This window comes from Macrosteles quadrilineatus, unplaced genomic scaffold (genome assembly GCF_028750875.1).
Source record: "Macrosteles quadrilineatus isolate MER2022 unplaced genomic scaffold, UCM_ALF_1.0 Scaffold_5__1_contigs__length_97177068, whole genome shotgun sequence".
Lineage (NCBI taxonomy): Eukaryota > Metazoa > Arthropoda > Insecta > Hemiptera > Cicadellidae > Macrosteles > Macrosteles quadrilineatus.
In genome coordinates, this window is record NW_026542598.1 from 39,077,959 (window position 1) to 39,098,617 (window position 20,659).

At 33.7% G+C, this 20,659-nt stretch overlaps 1 protein-coding gene across 2 annotated transcripts in view; it reads right to left on the minus strand.

Annotated features, from left to right (window-relative positions):
- Positions 1-5,021: 5,021 nt before the first annotated feature.
- LOC128995923 (cytochrome P450 4c21-like) overlaps positions 5,022-20,659 on the minus strand; it is a 50,637-nt gene continuing 34,999 nt past the window's right edge. For both annotated transcript variants that reach the window (XM_054420975.1, XM_054420976.1), the window contains exons 12-13: positions 18,339-18,518; positions 5,022-5,354 (exon numbers count right to left, since the gene is read on the minus strand). In XM_054420975.1, coding sequence (XP_054276950.1) covers positions 5,191-5,354; positions 18,339-18,518 — 344 coding nt within the window. In that variant the 3' untranslated portion in view covers positions 5,022-5,190. The remainder of the gene's footprint in view (positions 5,355-18,338; positions 18,519-20,659) is intronic.

The following is a 20,659-nucleotide window of genomic DNA, read 5'->3' on the forward strand; positions in this document are numbered from 1 at the left end:
TGTCAAAAAGTTATTGCTATCGGAGGGGATTGAACCGGCTACCTTCACTTCATCAGCCAGGAACGCTTCCCCTACACCACCGAGGCCGATTGCTTAAGCATTATGAAAGTTTGATTTTATTAGATATTTAAGGTGAAAAAATAAAAATAAACAATAGTACATTTAAAACTCATTTTTCTCCAAGTTTATATTTTTAGCCAACTTTAGGCTGCCTTTATTGAGTATTAAAAAAAATACATAGTAATAATTTGTAGGAAATTTTATTCTCTTTCAGAATAAGGAAGGTGATTTTTTTACCATGGAAGGTGAAAATTTATTCAATATCACCTTCCACTTTGGTCGATTTCCTCACCGTTTCAAAGTTATTTGCAAAAACGTTAAGCAACCTCCCAATTTATAGTGGTGAGAAAATACTGAATTAAAGATGTTGTTGTTATAAACTTTGTACAATTAAATATACAGTTCTACTGAACCGATTTTATTAATTAATAGGTCATTGGAAAGCCTAATTTGTGTAGATTTGCAAATAATTATAAAAGTTTGGTTTTTTTTAAAGATTTACTAGGTGAAACCCGTCAAATTCAACAGTTACTGTTGAGATTGCAAGCAAGATCGTTTGACTATAAATCGATGATAAATAACACTATTTTTTGAACAATTTGTGTTGTTCGTGATTAGCTGTGTGCTTTAGGTACGTCCGATCTTAATAATCAATAAATCAAATGGAAGCTGGTATTTCACTGAAGGTTCTTAGTTCAAAAAAAATTAGAATAACGTAATTAGAATGAAGTACCATATCCAAGATATAATCAAATTTATATTTTCTGATTGAGCGATACAGTATCTTGAACTTATCTGTTTAAAACCATCAATATCTCAAGTGAAAGCCTTTGAAGTATTTTAAGACCAAGACATATAAAATAACTTAAATAAAAATAGAGTAACGTATCATTGATTGCAGATAAGTACTAAAACGATTGTAATTATTGTTGATTCGTGGTTAGTGTGCTTTGGGAAGTCCGATCTTAATAATCAAGCTCAAATGAAAGCTGGTATTTCACTAAAGGGTTTTAGACCAAAACATATCGGGTAATGTAATTAGAACTGCTGGAATACATCTTTAATTGAAGTGAAAAAAATTAAATTCTTTCGTCGAGTAATATATTAGATAAATTAATGATGATGCTTGATGACAAATATGTGCTTGCATAGCTTTATTTTAAAACCAAAATTATGAAAATCGGGCAGGTAGAAGAGCCAAACGAACTAAAAAAAACAAATTTAAAAGAAATGTACACGGAGGCAGTTTGTGTATAACCACAGAAAACTCGAAATATACGTCAAAATTAGTGCCGATGCTTGATGGCAAATCTGTGGTACGTCCATACCTTTTAGTTTAAGGCCAAAATTATGAAAATCGGTCGGGTGTAGAAGAGCTAACCTGACTCGGAAAAGAAAAACCAATATTTTTTATAGATGTCAATATAATTGGTTTACCAGTATGCATATTCTAATCATACGAATCATTTTTCAATTTACGTATAGGGAATCTTTTGGGGACAGCAGACTCAGAGCTACCCACGTTCCCTATTGTTTGATACGGAGAATAAGTTACTCATAATCACCCCAGGCCGAAAGTCCTACACTCTGATTCCGAGTATCGTCTAAAGCTCCCGATTTTTATAAAACTCGCGCGTATTGAAACACCGTTTGGAGCAAACAAAAGGGAAATTGCCACTTTCTTTTGGTACGAGCGACAGGGGAAGCTAATCAAGCTATAGATGAGTCCATGAAACTGTAAACGGGTACTTTGTAACGGGTACCCACTTGCTTTTACGGAAAATAACGGTTACTCAAAACAACTCAAATGTGAACAGGAGTACAGTATTCCACAGAAAAGGTCCATGTCAAAATTCTAGACCAATAGGTCCATTGGTTAGATTTTGATAGAGAAGCATAAACAAACCAACAAACACCCTACTAACAGACTCGGTTCGCTGTCACTTGTCCGTGGCGGCGTCGGTAATGCAGATCGTGGTTTTGTCAAAAGCCAACAGATAGCGTTGCACTCGTCTTACTTAATTATTATCATAGTATTATCAAACATTTTGATCGAAACCAGTCAAAAATTACTGCTGCTTGAAATATTTGAACTTAATACGATACAAGCTACCTTCTAGGCCACTTTTATTACAAATAATGATACACAAGTCCATGAAATCGGGGTGTGCGTTTACTCTTTTCTACCGAAGTTCTCGGTCTTAGTTTCGTCTTGTGAGTAGTACAAGATCATTTCTCCCATTCCCATTACCTCACTGTTTACCAATGTAAATCGGTTTGTTAAAGCATGTAGGCGGTGTGGAATCACTGTCTAATCAATTTTTGAAGCCCTGAGGGGCCAATAAACATCAATAACTATATAAATAAAATTTAGAGTTTTGTCTGTACATTGCTCAGAATTATATTTATATAGTTTTATGTTATTTTTACGTTTTATACATTAAAGATGCAGAAACGAGTCATATCTCTATTTCTGTCTGTCTGTCTGTCCGTAACACTCAAGATGGCATTTTACTCTATCTTCTCAAGGAAAACGAGAGTAGGCCTACCTATCAAGATCCAAGTCATTTTAATGTATTCACTGGATTGGCGAGAGTGTCTTTAGCCATTAAAATATGGCCTCACTACTTTGTAAATTAAATTACGGACATTCAAAAATGCAGTTTTGTGCGATTTTTGTCAAGTTTTTTTCCAATTTTTATCACATAATCATCTATGAAATAACGAACAGCTGTTACAAGCGTCTAGACATCCAGTGCAACTCCGAGGATAAGAACACCCCCCACCACCGCACCATGTCGTACGCTTCCGAATCATACCGGCGCATCAGCATAATATGATGCGTTGATGCATGTATGGAAATAATGTTCCCATACGATTAAATTTTGAAATGATAAGCTTACGTAAACATTTATTTCGTTGAAAAACTTACATATAAAGTAAAGAAGGGAAAATAATCGCATCAACATAGGCACTGTATTAAAGCAAAAAAACATTAATACTGATATCACATATAATTGATGTGTTTTACCCCTATACTACTGAGCTTTTTTCAAAATTCAATCTTTACATGCAGATCAGTGTCTATATCACAATAATAAGCAAAAATAAACTAATGGAAAACTTGTATTGCCTTTTGTTACAAAGTCAACCACAATTATTGTTAATCAGCGCACAAATTTAATCAATTAAAATATAGTTTAACAACACAATACATAACAGTTATTATTTTAACTCGTTCCATAGTTAAAAAATGTACATATTTGTATTAGCGAATTTCCCTATAGGGAAGTAGCTATTACCGTAGGTCTCATGGTAAGACTTAGGCCCGGGACCGATTATTAGCCTTTATTAGCTTCCTTGTAGCAGCAAACCTAGGTACTCGTTAAACCTAATGTTATTTAAATAGATCAATTGAAAATCAATTCAGCCAAATGGAAATTCGCTTAGACGGCAGGTTTGCTGCGGCGGGGGTATTAATTTACAACATCATTTAAAACATTGAATAAAGAAATTATAGTTACGTTACAGGTATTTGATTGATTTAAAACAAAAGTGAATTGCGTGCAGCTTAGTTTTGTGATATTCTCATTCTCCATAGTGAAATTAAAGCAGGGTTGTAAAAAACACAACTACTAAGGAGGTTTCTGTAAAGGCCTCGGGTACGATACGAGCGGCGAGCGGTGAGCGGCAAGCGGCGAGCGGCAACCTGAGCGGCACGTAAGCGGCGGTGATGGCCACGATACAAGCGGCACTTTTATAACGCTCATGAAATTTCTCAAGTTTTATGAGTTAGTTTAGTATAAAATGGTAAACTATGCTTACCTGCAAGACGTATTGCAACTTTGGTTGCTATCTGACAATTGATTGCCTTTAAAGAAAAACTTAGTTTTTAGAAAAACCTTAACCATAATTTTTTCCCATACTTTTCTGGTGACTGAAGTGTTTTAAAACTTCCGTGCTGGTCATTTCAAAAACATTCCACGGACTGCACCTCACGTATCGACCCGTATCGCATGTTTGTTGCTGTTTCCCTGTAATTTTAGGCCGAACAGAAGCATGACTCACCTGAGCGGCGAGCGGCGTTTTCGCGAAAATCGGTTTTGACTTGGAACCATGAGCGGCGCTGAGCGGTGCCGCTCACCGCCGCTCGCCGCTCAGACGTATCGTGGCCACCCTCAACAAATTTACACGCAACCAAATGAGACCCGATGTCAGAGCGGCGCCGCTCATGCCGCTCGCCGCTCACCGCTCGCCGCTCGCCGCTCGTATCGTACCCGGGGCCTAAATAAATGTAAAAAAGCGAATTTGAAGTAGATTATCGAGAAAATATATGTATAGTAGTTACCTCTGGACAGAATAAAATTAGGTATAATTGAAATTTAGTTTGTAAATTAAATTAAAACTCAAATAACAGTGTAAAAATTGAGTCAGTAAAATTTTTAAAACCCCTACATATTTCTTAAAGTTTTTAAAACCTATTAAAATCCTAATCCAACCATATTTGTTGATCAGTTCAAATTTGTAAACAAAAAGCTACCATATCAAAATTATTCAAAAACATTTATACATTGTAATGATCCTTCTGTTTCCATGAAAATAATGTTTCTTAAAAATCATAATTAACTATTCTCATAATCATAAAACTTTAGAATCTTGGGAGCAGAACCTGTACCTCTTAACCTCTGCTGTTTCAACTGTCAAATTTTAGTATTAACAGCTGACTTCAATTAAAATTTTTGACTATTTACACTCTTTCAAAATGTAAACATTGAAACTTTGGAAGCCCATGGGGCGTAGCCCAAGGGAAATATGATAACAGGAATAGGCCTATATGTTAACCAGCTATGTAAGCTACCTTCATACAACATTTTATTATAATATTCTAATGAAAGCACATTGATCTAGTAAAACGTTAGCAGCTAATCGGGTAAAGAAAAAGGAAAAATAAACAACAAAAGTTCTATGCAGTACAAATTTAATCTAAAATGTAAACCCATAAATAAAGATGAAGCTTCACAACTCAAAGCTTCATTGCCTCATTCACCATTTAAAACCTAAAGTACATGGTTTTACTTTAAGATGGAAAAGTACTCCATTAAGGCACAAAAGTCAATTTAAAATGTATTCTTAATGCTCTCTGTTTTCCAAAATTATTTCGTATCCTTCCACACTGATCAGAGTTATCACCATTTTCCTCCTCAACTTGTGAACGTCTTTGACAGTAGATATTTTGTACCTTCTCAAAATATGAACTAACATGACCTTCATCAACATGTTAGTATAATGTTGACCTGAAAAATAAAACCTACTTCAGAGATGATTTATAACGGTAAAACTTTTTGATTAATGCTAGCGGCTTGATGTCATCTTAAACTAAGATATATTTTTTTAATGAGCAAAAGAAAATCAGAGCAGCAAACTGAAACTGCCTTCATTAAAAATGTCATAATTGTGAACAATAACTGTCTTTGTTTTGAACTCCTACAAAATGTACATTTTTACAAGAAATTGTCCTGATTAGTTTAATTTAAAATAATAAAAAATAACAACGGCAATGCTCTGCCCACTTGACTAAGTTAACAAACACTCTATCATAGCTTTGTATTTTGAATCCAAGATAGGCCCAAATATAGTGAACAATGTCTTCCCCTTTTACCTTTCCTTTTGCTCTTTACAATACCTCTTTCTATCCTAGCTTTCGCAATTATTATGAACCTTTAATAAAGTGTTTACTTGGGGAGCCTACCAGTAGACCGACAAGATACTTGGTCGTCTGGCCACTAGACCGTCTTTTTTAATTAAATAGATAAATACTGAAAACCAGTACGTCGACAAGTTATTTCATCGTCATTCCAGTTGACCGGCCTGTAAAACTAAATTATTATATACGAGAAACCTACTTGTCGTCAATCGACCCGACCGACTTACCACTTGCTCGTCTTTTAGGTGGGGATAGGGGGCAGAGTGGGAGGAGCTAACCGGGGATTACCCAGGAGTTTGAGGCGCTTCTCGTGGTTGAACCACGTCGCTCGAGGCTAGAAGCCAGTCTTGCCAACTGAAAGTAGCCTAGCTCCGTCGAACACTACACACTCGGCGTGTTTATACAGTCTGGAGTTTAGTTGACGTTGGCGCGCAATTCTAATGGATAGTTTCGTCGTTTCTATAGCAACCGTGAAGTGACCTCGTTCTCGCGCATTCCTCTGCCTTTATTATTTAATCTGCTTTGAAAGATAAGACTCGCTTATGTCCATTGACTATTGAATCAAATAACAATATCATTAGGGGGGTTTGATCGTTTGTTTGGATAAAACTACGTACCGTATATTGTAGAATTACATTTGTAGTGTGGTAATATGGTGTATATATCTATCTATATATTAATAGGCAAGCATGTTTCTTTAAAACCTTTTTTCTCAGCTTGTGTGCATCGTGGGGTAAATCTGCGCATACCGTTAGAAAGCAATTTTCCTGTAGGTGTGCAGAATCCCTTTATAAATTTAAATAGGCTCAAAGATAAGCACAAAAAATGAGTTTGAAAATTTGAAAAAAATAACATGGATTTTATGCGTTGCCATGCTGGTGACGAAATAACAACGAAATATAAACAGAAAATCAAAACAAATGGAAGAAACTCCAATCACATGTTTTATATACAGTGTGGGGTGAAAATAGAGAAGTGAGTACATTACATATTTTTGGTCGAGTTTCGACCACTGGACGACCTCTCGTATATAATTAATACGCTACATGAAACTTTGTCGGTTGAACTCCTCCGCCATTTCTTAACCGATTTTATCCATTGACATCTCATTGGAAAGAGCGTGTCGCGTAGATTTGCCAACTGGCCTTACATTTTTTACAAAGTCCCTTGGGTTCTGCCCCAGTGGCTTTGAAAGTTCCCATGTTATCCTTATGAAGAACATAATTGTTTACATTTTGATCAGCTGTATAATTTAATTACTGTTATTTATTTTTCGATTCAATGAAACGCATTGAGTAAATTTATTTACTATTTGAGTTTGTGTAAACATAACCCCCAAAACGAAAACGGACCGTGTTAGTATGGTTGTATCTTGAATTTATATATTTATCGTTGCTTTGTGTCGCTATGACAGATCGTGTTAGCATGATTGTAACTTAAATTTGTGCATTTATCGTTGTCTTGTGTAGCTATAATTTGTTTATTTGTTGTTTTTTTTCTTTTAAATGCCTCTGACGCGACAACAACGAAACATAGAAAGGAGGCGTATACGTCAGCACCTGACCCTGGACAATCTCAACTATTATGTTACGAATGCGAGCTAACACTACCCCTAAAAGACTTTTCGTTCTCAATTTGACCCTCTATCAATGACATGTGTTGTCTGTACAGCGAGGCATTTTGAGAAGGAGAAAACCAGCCGGAATGCTTAAGGTTTATCAATAACGAAGATCAGGGATTTAGGTAATCAGGGTCTGAGTTACACAATGGTAATATTTGAGTTGACTCTTTTTAAACTCTTTTTAAACTTTGAGTTAAACTTTTTTAAATATGACTGTTATTGGTTTTGAAATAACCCCTGTAATACTTTGCAATTGCTTGAATTTGAGCAACATGTACACTAGTATATATATAGGACCTGTGTATAATTTTGGGTAACATGGAGGTCAATTTACCTTGTGTAGGCCTATATCAAAAAAGTTTAATATCTTAAATTAATCCAAACGATTCATAGTAGCCAACAGGCACAAAGTATTGTAATTATGCAAGATGTTGTAAATTTCAAACATGTGTAACAGTTAAGTTTACTGCAACAGTAGTTCGTTAGGATTGCCTATTTAAGTAAGTTGTTATTAGGTGTATAAGTCGTTCATCAAGCGTCATGAGAAACGAAATCTGTTATAGAAGTGAAAAAATACAGTTAATCAAATGGTGCTGTATATAAAATATCTGCAAATAAAATTAGAGTTTTGTCTGTACACTGTTCAGAATGACATATTTTCCTCCTCGATAAGGGTTTACCTCCTCGCAAGTTATGTCAAAAAAGGTGTAATTGTAATTTTACTAAGAAAATTAAATCCAAAAAAAGGACTGGTTAATAGAACCAGATTAATGGCGAAAGTTATGAATGATGAAGTCTTGAAATTATTACTTGAAGTCCAGCTGGAAAACGAGTGTTCCTCTAAAATTCGTCCTCGAAAAGTTGGTCTTTATCTGCTAGAGCTGCATCCCCTGCTTACAGCATGGGGAATTGTACGTAACAATTTCAAGATGCCGCGCTTTTGATGATCTAAAAATAATGGTTAAAGAACAACGAAACCAAGGTCATTTGGCTGAAGACGTTAGAGTGTTTACAAAAAGACATGGTATGTGAAGAGTTTCTTATTTAACATTTTAAAAGTAAGATAAACATTTTAACTGGTCTGTCAGTCAGTATTCTAAGCCTACTCTGTTAAAACCTTTATTAAAACAGTATTGAGCTTAAGATTTTTATTTAGGGTTAGTTAAAAGTTAAGCGCTTAAAATTCTTCCTTTTTTTGTATTGAGAAGTTAAAAGGTAATTACATTTTTTTAATGATTTTTAAATAGGTACTGTATAGTTAATATTAACTGGAAACAACTAGTCTATACTAGAGTAACAAACTACAAAATACAATACAAAGGAAAAGGGCATTCCTATGAATGCTATTGAGCATTGATTATTTAATGTATTTGGGTTTTATGATGTATTACTAACCAAAGGAATACTTACTAACCAACCGCGATACCAGTGACTTAATAACGGTCAACAGATGTTGGGTATCACGAGCTTAAAGGATCGCTAGACAAAGTTGCCCGAATCGCATGGATGGTAAAATAACTTCTGGCGATGTCTAGAGAGATTGTTATTTAGAACACATGAAATCCTTTCTATAACATAAATGTCGGCTAATCGTGTGATTCCAAGTACTTTCGCCTGATTTGAAACATATTTCCAAGCCCGTGCCAATATTACTTGTTTCTGTTCGAAAAGGCCATTGCTGTGAGAATATCAGGTAAAACTAACATAGAAACTTGAAAAATACAAATTAACAATAAATTGGCAACATAATAAATATGGAGCATTACTGATATCGCAAGTAAAACAAAAAAGACTTAACTATATAAGTAATCGCAATGGGAAGAGAACGCGGAAGAAAATAATGTCTGTATATGCTGTATATGCTGTGTATGCTAAGATCTGTATAGTCCTTGCCTTATATAATTGACAAATGCTTATATTTGCTCCAAACAAAAAAAATACCAAACCCTTCAAATATTTAAGTTGACGGGAGCGGGACCTACCACTTCTAAAGAACGCCACCGCGTCTGCTTTCCCTAACTTAACAACACCCTTATAAGCCCTAAATGAATAGAGACTATCATAAATATGACAAGCACCTTTTACAACTTCTTTCCATTTCCAATCAACCTGACCTGTCCTTCATCGGCGTGAGAACGAAAGTATTGGGGAAGTCCAGAGAAGCCTAGAACTGCGTAGATGAAAGAGAAGCCGCGTTGGATGACCTTGCCACCCCTTCGCATACCTTCATCAGCAATATCTCATAGTGACTTTTTACAACGCAATTTTTGTTGTCAATTTGTCTGATCTGAACAATTTAAATATTTCAAAATTAACTAAGCGAATAGCTGATTATAATTGATTATTTTTATTGGTATTTGTGTAGCCACAATATCCGGATTGAGCGTAGTAAACGAACATCAACCAGGACGTGTTTGATTGATGCGAGCGAGCTCATCTTGAAAATGAAAGAGCATTTGACATTAAACCACAATAGGACCACATGGTATATTGGATTAAAATTTGCACTGGTTATCAGTGTTCGTTGACTTTGGAAATAAGTCAAACGTCACAGTGTCTAATGCTATTCAGCAAACATTCCACATAATTAGTTCCACTATTCGATCAACTTGAAATGCTTACATTTCTTAATAACGCTGCCATTGATTTTTATCGTATTAGCTTATCTAATGGCATAGTAAATACAACCCAAGGCTTCACCTGCGGTGAAGCAGCCATAAATATTTTACAGTACAGTACATAAGAAATAAACAGAGTATTACAATCATGACAATAATCATCCGTAGTGGCTTAGCCAAAAATGACAAAAGTAAGATATTATCATCATTGTGTCACGCACAGTTTAAATAGACACAGTTTAAATTTCGATCATAGTTAGTTGTAATAAACATTATGAATCGGCATATTTTGGGGTAGGAGTTAAGAATTTTATATTTGAATTTCAACGCAAAAAATCTGTTAAAATCAATATTTGATTTTCTCCGTAATTTTCTCTCTACAGCTTAAACCATACATTTTCGAAACTTTGAAAATACCAAAATCGTATTCCTCACCTACTAAAACATACATTTCGACATACGGATCAATATATTTGTACAATCCGTTCCTTAATAAAAACCTATATATTTTCATAATCGTCGCGCGAAATATAAGAATTTGTATTGACCTTATGGCTACATTATCGATCATAGTTGTAATAAACATTATGAATCGGCATACTTTGGGGTAGGAGTTAAGAATTTTATATTTGAATTTCAACACAAAAAATCTTTTAAAATCAATATTTCATTTTCTCCGTAATTTTCTCTCTACAGCTTAAACCATACATTTTCGAAAGTTTAAAAATACCATAATCGGATTCCTCACCTATTAAAACATACATTTTGACATACGGATCAATATATTTGTACAATCCGTTCCTTAATAAAAACCTATATATTGTCATAATCGTCGCGCGAAATATAAGAATTTGTATCGACCTTATGGCTACATTTTCGATCATAGTTGTAATAAACATTATGAATCGGCATACTTTGGGGTAGGAGTTAAGAATTTTATATTTGAATTTCAACACAAAAAATCTTTTAAAATCAATATTTGATTTTCTCCGTAATTTTCTCTCTACAGCTTAAACCATACATTTTCGAAACTTTGAAAATACCAAAATCGTATTCCTCACCTACTAAAACATACATTTCGACATACGGATCAATATATTTGTACAATCCGTTCCTTAATAAAAATCTATATATTTTCATATTCGTCGCGCGAAATATAAGAATTTGTATCGACCTTATGGCTACATCATCGATCATAGTTGTAATAAACATTATGAATCGGTATATTTTGGGGTAGGAGTTAAAAATTTTATTTTAGAATTTCAACACAAAAAATCGTTTAAATTATATATTTGATTTTCACCGTAATTTTATCTCTACAGCCTAAACCATACATTTTCGAAAGTTTAAAAATACCATAATCGGATTCCTCACCTATTAAAACATACATTTTGACATACGGATCATGGTATGTCCGATTCGTGGTTTAATTCGATTCGTTACAAATTATTCAATTAAAATGCAATCAAAAACTACTTTCGGCCAGATATTTGGTTGGAATGTGGAATATCTTAGCTATTGTATAAAATTATAGCTTAACTAGTGTACATGTTGCTCGAAATCGAGCAATTGCAAAGAAGTACAGGAGTTACATATAAACAAATGACTTGTTAAAAAACTAATAACAGTCATAATTTCCGATGATTTTAAAAGAGTCAACTAAAAGATTATTAACTAATGGAAATACTCACAATTTACATAACAGTCCTATTCCAGTTTAAAGGGTTATTTTTTAACTATCAAACTGCCCATGGACGGGAAATGGTAAGCTTACAATTTAAGTCAAAATAAAAAGTCTGTCAGCTTTTATAATGTACTGTACCTAAGTTATTTAGCCAATTTGTAGACAATAAGGTGTAGGCTACAAACTCTACAGAACTCTCATGCTTCCATGGGGAGCAACTAATTATTAATACTAGGGGAAACCCGTCGAAATCGACGGTTACTTTCAAGGCTTACGTTAATTCATCTAACTGCGATGAATTGGGTGAAATATACATATTTTGAGCATTTAACATTGTTCAAAGAGTGAGTGTAAAAACAATAACAATATTGCGTTAGTTGCCAAATTTGGTTGTTCATTCAATGATTAAAATATTTCCTATCCTGTACGTCATCGGAGTTATTATTAGTATGTTATATGGTATCTCTTCCTTTGGTAGAACCTTTAAATAGTATTTAAATCGTATTGGTGGATCTTTTGTAGCTAAACACTTCCGTGATTTCATCAGTGTTTGAGAAAAAATATATGTTTGTTGAGAAGACACGTTCTAACTTCAAAGGGAGGTATATCCGTTACAGTGTAAGTTTGATTTTCCTTCGTCACGTCGCGTCAGTTCATATCGTACTTCTGTGCCAATGAATGAACCCTCTAGCATAGTTTTGAGAAATTGACTGTGGGGTTACTGATAAAGCTGGAATTCCTTGACATGGGGGATGTCAGTTAGTTGTCTCGTCTCGGCCTTATTAATAACATAAAGTTGTCAATATAATCTCTCTACGGAATGTTAGGTGTAGTGGAATACATGAAGTAAAGTTGGCTTTTATTCTTGAACTGTTAGGGGCCTCCTAGTTCATATGATCTTGGCGGCTTCATTGGCAATAAATAATGCAAATGACATAGCAATTGAACATTTCCAAAAAGCAAAAATACTGTAAAATGGCTGTTACGTATATATTGACGATTACATATTGTTAATCAACGTATATGATAAATACTTTAATCCTTTAATACGTTTTTTTTATGGCGACCATTCATAGTAGGTAAGCCAAGTATGAATGGAGATGAGTGTAGGAAGAGTGGCGCGATCTTGAAGTCTTGTTAGTTACTAAGGCCGACATTCCTTAGATACAGCTGTTAATTAATAGCCCATACAGCGAATGGCAACCAAGGGATCTACAGTTTATAGTTGAATTGGAACCAAATTTTTTTTTTGCATTGGTATTTATGAATTGGTATAATTATCAGGATAGCACTGCGGGTAGTCGTAGTACTCACTCGTGCGGATGTTAATCCACACCAGGGAGTATCGCATCCACAGTGCATTCCTATAAATATCCACAATTCGTGACCTCCTAGTAGCTGGATTACAGGACGACGCCACCCGTCCCAGTCAAAGGATTATGTGATCTAGTTTAAAAGGAATATGACCTTTCTGTCATGACAGTAGCTGCTTAAATAGTATTTTCTCTTTGTACCATATTTTACAGCCAAAATGTCGTGTTATTTTCAATAATGTTACTAATTCAGTGCGCCAAAGTCCGTAATATAGGCAGGTGCAAATTATTTGTCAAGATAGGTACCATTTTAGGCAATGTTTCTAAGTTTGGATTTTATTAGACACAATAAGAGCAGATATTTCTACATAAATATTTGATATTTTGTAGAATAATATGATAAAATGTAGGCAAAAGTGGCGAAAAAGGCACATTCCAACCCGTACAATAGATATAAGATAGTTCAATAAGATATAATTTAAGAATTGCTGTGATAAAAGGATTTTCCACTGATTTCGTAATGGAACGTTATATTGCAAAACATGGCATGATAAAGAAGAAAATCAATTTTAAAATCAGAAAATAACATTGCAAATACTTATTTGGTAGAATTCAACTCCCAATAAATATGTGTTGTTTGAAATACAATTTAAAAATGAACAGCTGTTTCATTAAAAAGTAGTATTCTCATGGCTAAAATGTAAACAACTCTGTGGAGGGATCTTTAAAGGCTTCTGGGGTAGAGTCCTAAGGGATTTTGCTTAGTTTTTCTTTTCATAACTCATCTACAGACCAAGACCTTTCTTTGGACACCTCTACCAAGTTTCTACGCCCAACCGTTCTCTCAAATTAGTGGGGACAAAGTTTCCAATCAAATATTTAGATTCCCCAATGTTAATCTTATGGGAGAAACTCCAACTTTGATGGCCTGTGGGGCAAAGCCCGAGGATTTTTACTACATGAATTGGTGAAAGGGGGTGTCTACACAAAAAATATTTTATTTTGACACGTCGTTTGTAAAAATCCGTCCATTATTAACGGAGGAGTAGTGTTTTCAAGAAATCGCCTTCACGTATTATATACAGGGTGTCCCGGAACTCTCTACCAATATTTTAGGGCATTGTTCCTGGGTAAGAAACATATCTAAATATCATATTTAAATTGTCCGGAAGTCCTTAGTTACTCAGATAGCCGCCATTTTGTTTTTTTCACTAATTATTTTTTTTCTGAAAATTGGTTAAACATACGAAACTGAAACTTTGCAACAACATTTATGACAACTAGACAAAGCTACAAAAAAATTATGACGATTTTTCAAATTCATGAAACAAAATGGCGGCTGTTTAAAATTTTGTTTCTTAAATTACTCGAAAACCGTTGATTTTACAAAAATTTTACACTTTAACTTTTTTAAGGAAATTTTATTACAAATCGATCGACACCTTAATCTTTAAGATCAGACGAGTATTAACTGAGATATGGCAGTTTTAGTGATACGTGACCGCCGGATATTAGTTGCAGCGCATGCTGAAAGCGGTTGCTGAAGCGGTGTGCTGAAAGCACACTATAAAAAAAAAACTTACATATAGGATAGTTCATGTAAACAGTTGTTGCTTAAATCGTTTGGAACTCTGGCCACGTCTATATTCTTCATTAGAGTGAACTTAACTGCAGGCTATTCAATAGACTGTGAAAAAAAAACTGTGAATGATTTTATGTACTTGGTTTTTTTATAATTATAGCAAAAGCTACCAATCTTTGTCATCCGCGTCATAATTCTTGAGCTAACTACTTCTGCAGTGATATACCTTACACGTCACAAAACTGTATTAACCCTAGATCCAGTACCTCTGCTCCAACTAGTATTATAACATTGCCGTCCAGGAATCTTTTAACATATAGTTTGACAATAATTGCATGGATAGTACAGCCGTTTCATCTAAGGATTTATTTACTTTATGTTCTTAAAACTGAAATTAATTAGAAATACTATTAAAATAAATTAAATTAATTAATTTGATGTGAATTTAGCTTTAGTTAACAACACTCATACAAGTTCATAAACATAAACCAAATACAATTTTTTTTAATAGAAACGATTTGCAGGGTCGTCCAGATGAACTTGGAAATAGTACCATAGATAAAAGGAGTAGACATACTCTGTCATACATACATGTCTATACTCCTTTTATCTATGATAGTTCATTAGAAAATCTGAATATACAGTAGTGCCGTGCATTTGAAGTACTTACTCAGAACACAGACTTACTTGAGGACAGTTAAACAATAAAACGCAAAGATCCACGGAAGTAAAGACTACATTATTTAGTAAAAAAAAACAAGGATGCGTCAGTTAGACAATTGAAGTACACAGAATTGAATCACCATAGTATTGTCCACGCAACAACGTGAGAGGATAAAACATGTACTTCTTCAATTATAATTACATGTTTCTGTGTAAAACCGAAGACGTCTACAGACTTTACTAAGAAAAACTTCTCCCCGGTAACACAGGCAATGGGAATTCCTTCTAGACAAGGTTTTCAATAGGCCTACAACAAAATCATAAAACAAAAGATGTTTCTCAGGCTAAGCAGCACACTGTGCACTTCAGCAAATAAATAGTTTACCGAGATAACTATTGCTTACCAAGACAGCAGTGTCATTTAAGGAGAAATAGTACAAACTAATGTCACCAAAAGTCTAAATTCATTCTTTATTTTATTTTTTTAAGGAAAAATAGACAACAAAGCTTTAAATAACCGGTATTATCAATTTGTATTTATCTCTCAATTGAATAAATGTAACGGTAGTTACCTCACCACTGTTAACAATATTTGACCCTCCTATTACATAAATATGTTAGTTAATTTAATATTCAAACTCGTGTACATGTTGCTCGAATTCGAGCAATTTCAAAGTAATACAGAATTTATTTCAAAACGAAAAAAAGTAATAATCAATGAGTTTAAAAGAGTCAACTCAAAGATCGCCAGTGTGTAACTGCTGGAGATACTCACGATGTATATACAGTAATCAACATTTCCTGTAAATATTTTATCATATTTCATAAATTGGTATTGCTTTTTAATGTTTCTACAAATGTTTCCTGACTTATAGCTGCATAAGGTTGTGCATGTTTATCTTATTTATTGATAAACCTATGTATGGCACCACCCTTGTCGCCAGCAGTAAGTTAACAAATTTCAGTAATTTTTTAATAAAGATAAACACTTTTTTTTATCATATTAAGGACTTCCTGTTGTCTGTAACAATTTTATTTGTTCAATCGGCGTATTTTTATTTATTTAGCTAAATAAAACATTTATTTCATTGAAGTAAACTAATATAGGCCTATTTATATTCACTGTACTGTGTATAACAAAATATCGATTGAGAAACAAACAATTACACGTAATAAGAACCTCGCTAGTCCGCTGCATTGTGATAGCTGAAAATCGTCGGAATGAAAACCGCCGCTACAAGATACAGAAGTTGGTACGCCTGCAGTGCCCTCCACAGCTGCGCGCGCCGCTGGCACTGCCGCTCAACACATCCCCACCTAAAAGACGAGCAAGTGGTAAGTCGGTCGGGAGGATTGACGACAAGTTGGTTTTTCGTATATAATAATTTAGATTTACATGCCGGTCAACTGGACTGACGATGAAATAACTTGTCGACGTACTGGTTTTCAGTATTTATCTATTTAATTAAAAAAGACGGTCTAGTGGCAAGACGACCAAGTATCTTGTCGGTCAACTGGTGGCCCCCCGTTTACTTGAATGTCAAACAAATGTTGGGTGTGTTGCTGTTGCAACATGTTGCTTGGTTAGCATCTCAGACTTTGGTGCGGGAGCGACAGGTTTGATTCCCGAAACATCCACAAAACTTTAATGTGTTTGGACCGCTTATACCCCCCCCCCACACTTATAGGTAAATTTCCCTCAAAGTTGTTTGAAATACTTTACTTCATTGAAAAAATGTCGTTCTAAAGAAGACACAAGAAAAAAGAAAAAAATTGTTGCACATAATCTTATACATTTGAAAGAACTTGTTCATCATGGGAATTTCTCATAATGTTGAAGTAATAAGTTTAGCTTATTTATTCTCCTCTTAAGAACAACACAATTATGCTCTTTTTAGCGGATTTCCCTACAGGGAAGTAGCTATTACCGTAGGTGGCATGGTAAGACATAGGCCCAGGACCGATTTAATTTTTCATTTTGATGTCCCAAGAGGCCAAAAACACTATTGGTTCAAATTTTTATTTGAAAAAAGTTGGGGGGTGGGACAATTAAAACTCACCCTGTATATACATAGTTCCTCTTTTATAGATATAGATTTTGATCAAACTTGGCAAATTTATTTTTTATACTAAGGCACTTTATTAGTTTCCTTGTAGCAGCAAACCTACGTTCTCATTAAACCTAATGTTTTTTAAATAGATTTAATTAAATCTGCCCCTTATTCGGCAGGTTTGCTGTGGTGGGGGTATTTATATATGTTTTGGATATATATATACATATATATATATATATATATATATATATATGTCCGTGAATGTGATAACTTGAGTAATTTTTGTCCGATTTTTATAAAATTTGGTTTGAAGGTGTAAGGCGGGATAAACTTGTATGAGTTCGCGAACCAGCATGATCGGACCATGGAACGGTGTTTAACGGGGGGTTTTATGTGGTAAAAATGTTGTTCTCATTTTTTACCCATAAAACACAACATTTTTCAACTTTTCCAGGCCTTTTTAAAGAGCTTAAAAAACAAATAATTTAGTATCAAAGTGTTTTTTTAAGGTTATGGTTACGGAGAAAATTAAAAAGAAAATGTTCATTTAAATTCCCATGTTATTCTTATAAAGAATATTGTAAAATGTTGTAGTTGGCTTTTTTATTTTGATCAAACTTGTCAGATTTATTTATTTTATACAAAGCTATTAATATTTTAATAAAAAACACACTTTAATAATTGGTTTCCCTGTAGCAGCAAACCTAGGCACTCGTTAAACATAAATAATAATTTAATAGATTAATTGAAAATCAATCCAGGCTAATGGAAATTTGCTTAGTCAGCAGGTTTGCTGCAGTGGGGGTATTTAAATTTCTTTGTGAAAAAAAAACAAAACTATTTTGTACATTTAGTGCTAATTTAGTGAATGATTTTGAGCTTTTATTGAATTTTATAGTGTCCACTTGATTGCATAAAATGCCAAATAATATGTTTTTTAAGTTAACTCTAAGATCTTAATTTTACCCACGATCTTCCTAAAAAATATCGATATTAAATCTGATGTAGCAATAGCAATGTTTAGAAGATAGCATCTTACCAATGCAGTTTCGCGAACCCCCACTGAAAGGCAAGAAAGAGTATGGTTCTCGTTCTGCATTATTTTCAGAAGAGAATCGCTCTGGATCAAAAGTTAGTGGATTTGGGAAGATCTTTGGGTCTAAGTGGTTGCCTATCATAGCAGCTGTCAACGTGTAACCAGCTGGTATTGTCACACCATCTGAAACCGTAAGGATTATTCAATTACACAAATATGATCAAGTAAAGAATGACAACTGTATAATAGGTTGGATCGTAAATTAATCCTTTGACTTAGTTATTGTGACTTTTTCACAATAGCTTTTCATCATCTCATAAAAAAATCTAAATTATATTTTACCCCTTTTTCGTTTGACCCACATGTAGCTGTCGAACATGTATGCTGTCTCTTAACTAGATGCGTATTTTTTTCTTTACATGCATGATAGAGTGACACCATACAGAGTATGTATTATTATTTACCTAGCCCACCATGTTAAACTTCCTTATCCCAAGTGAGATGTATACAACTTATTTACTTCTCGAGTGATGTAAAGTTGAAAAAATCTCACTCGGTGAGGTAATGAAACCCATTTAAATAACATTGAGTGCTTAACTTTAAAAATATACCTCTATGGAGCCGACGATCAGCGCTAGAAATCAGCTGTGCACTTGAATGTTATTGTTATGCTTTAAAGTATTTTCCTAACCTAGCTTTTGTTTGTAAAAGAACGTTACTGTTAGAAGATGAGTGAAATGGATAATGAAATATATTGTACGTAACCCCATGTATATTGTCGGGTCAGGTAAAACCTTGTACGTTACACGTTACGCAAGAGCGTGTTTGTGAATTATGCAACTCGCTTCTGCTCGTTGCACAACATTCACCTGCGTGATGTAAAAACGCTCTTACTACACTTGTAATGTAATAGCTATTTTACCTTACAAGTGTAGTAAGAGCGTTTTTACATCACGCAGGTGAATGTTGTGCAACGAGCGGAAGCGAGTTGCATAATTTACCGAAGTGATGTAAACTTGCTCTTGCGTAACGTGTAACGTACAAGATTTTGCCTGACCCGACAATATACAAGAGGTTACGAACAATATTTTTCATTATCCATTTCACTCATCTTCTAACAGTAACGTTCATTTACAAACAAAAGCTAGGTTAGGAAAGTTCTTCAAAACATAACAATAAAATTCAAGCGCACAGCTGATTTCTAGCGTTGAACGTCTTGGGATAGGGAAGTTTAACATGGCGGGTTAGGTAAATAGCTATTACTTAATTTAGCTTAATTTACTTAATTTACTTAATTTACTTAATTTACTTAATTTAGCTTAAACGCTTTCACAATCGCAATATTCATACAAAAAAATGCATGTATAAATTTATAGATACTATAAAAAAACAAAAAGATGCTAATTATTTATTTGCCAATTTTAATAGATTATATTTATTCTACAAATATATTATTTTTTTATTAATAAAAATATCTGACAAGTTTCAAAATATATATCTAAAATATATATAAATACTTCAAATATATAATATAGTTTCAAAAATTGTATATATATATTTGAAATATTCTCAACAAAATTTTTTTAAATATTTAATAGGAAAAATATACATATAAAATATGTAGCCTATATTATAGATTCTATACTTATTTTATCAATATATATTATGAATCTATTTTATATATTCAAAACTTATATTTAATTGATATTTTGATTTGTTTTGGGGAAATATTTTCAATATATATATTGAATATATCAAACTATTATTAAAGATATATTATTTATATATTTCATTCGAGGTTCTATCAAATACAACTTTGAATATATAAAATATTTATAAAATACATATTTGTGCTACTAGGGAACGTGTGGTACAAACATTTACTGACTTGGTTGAAATGAAATAATTTATATTTGAATTTGGGTTGGCGTAAATATTGCAATATCCTACTAATATTATAAATGAGAAAGTTTGGATGTATGGATGTATGGATGTATGGATGTATGTTTGTGACAAGTGAACGCGAAAAATACTGGTCGGATTGGGCTGAAATTTGGCATGATGATAGCTCACATTCCCGATTAACATATAGGCATATTCTTATTTCAAAAATCCTTTCGGGCTCCGCCCCAGTGGCTCTGGAGTTTCCCATGTTAACCTTATGAGAAATGGAATTATTGAATCTTAACAGCTGTTTCAATTAAACAAGTTGGTTCTGTTCTATGATGTTCAATAGCATTTAAGTTACAAGGATTACCAACAGGGTGCAACACTACTATTTCTTTTACATTTATGACAACAAATAATTTGCAACCAATAGGTGA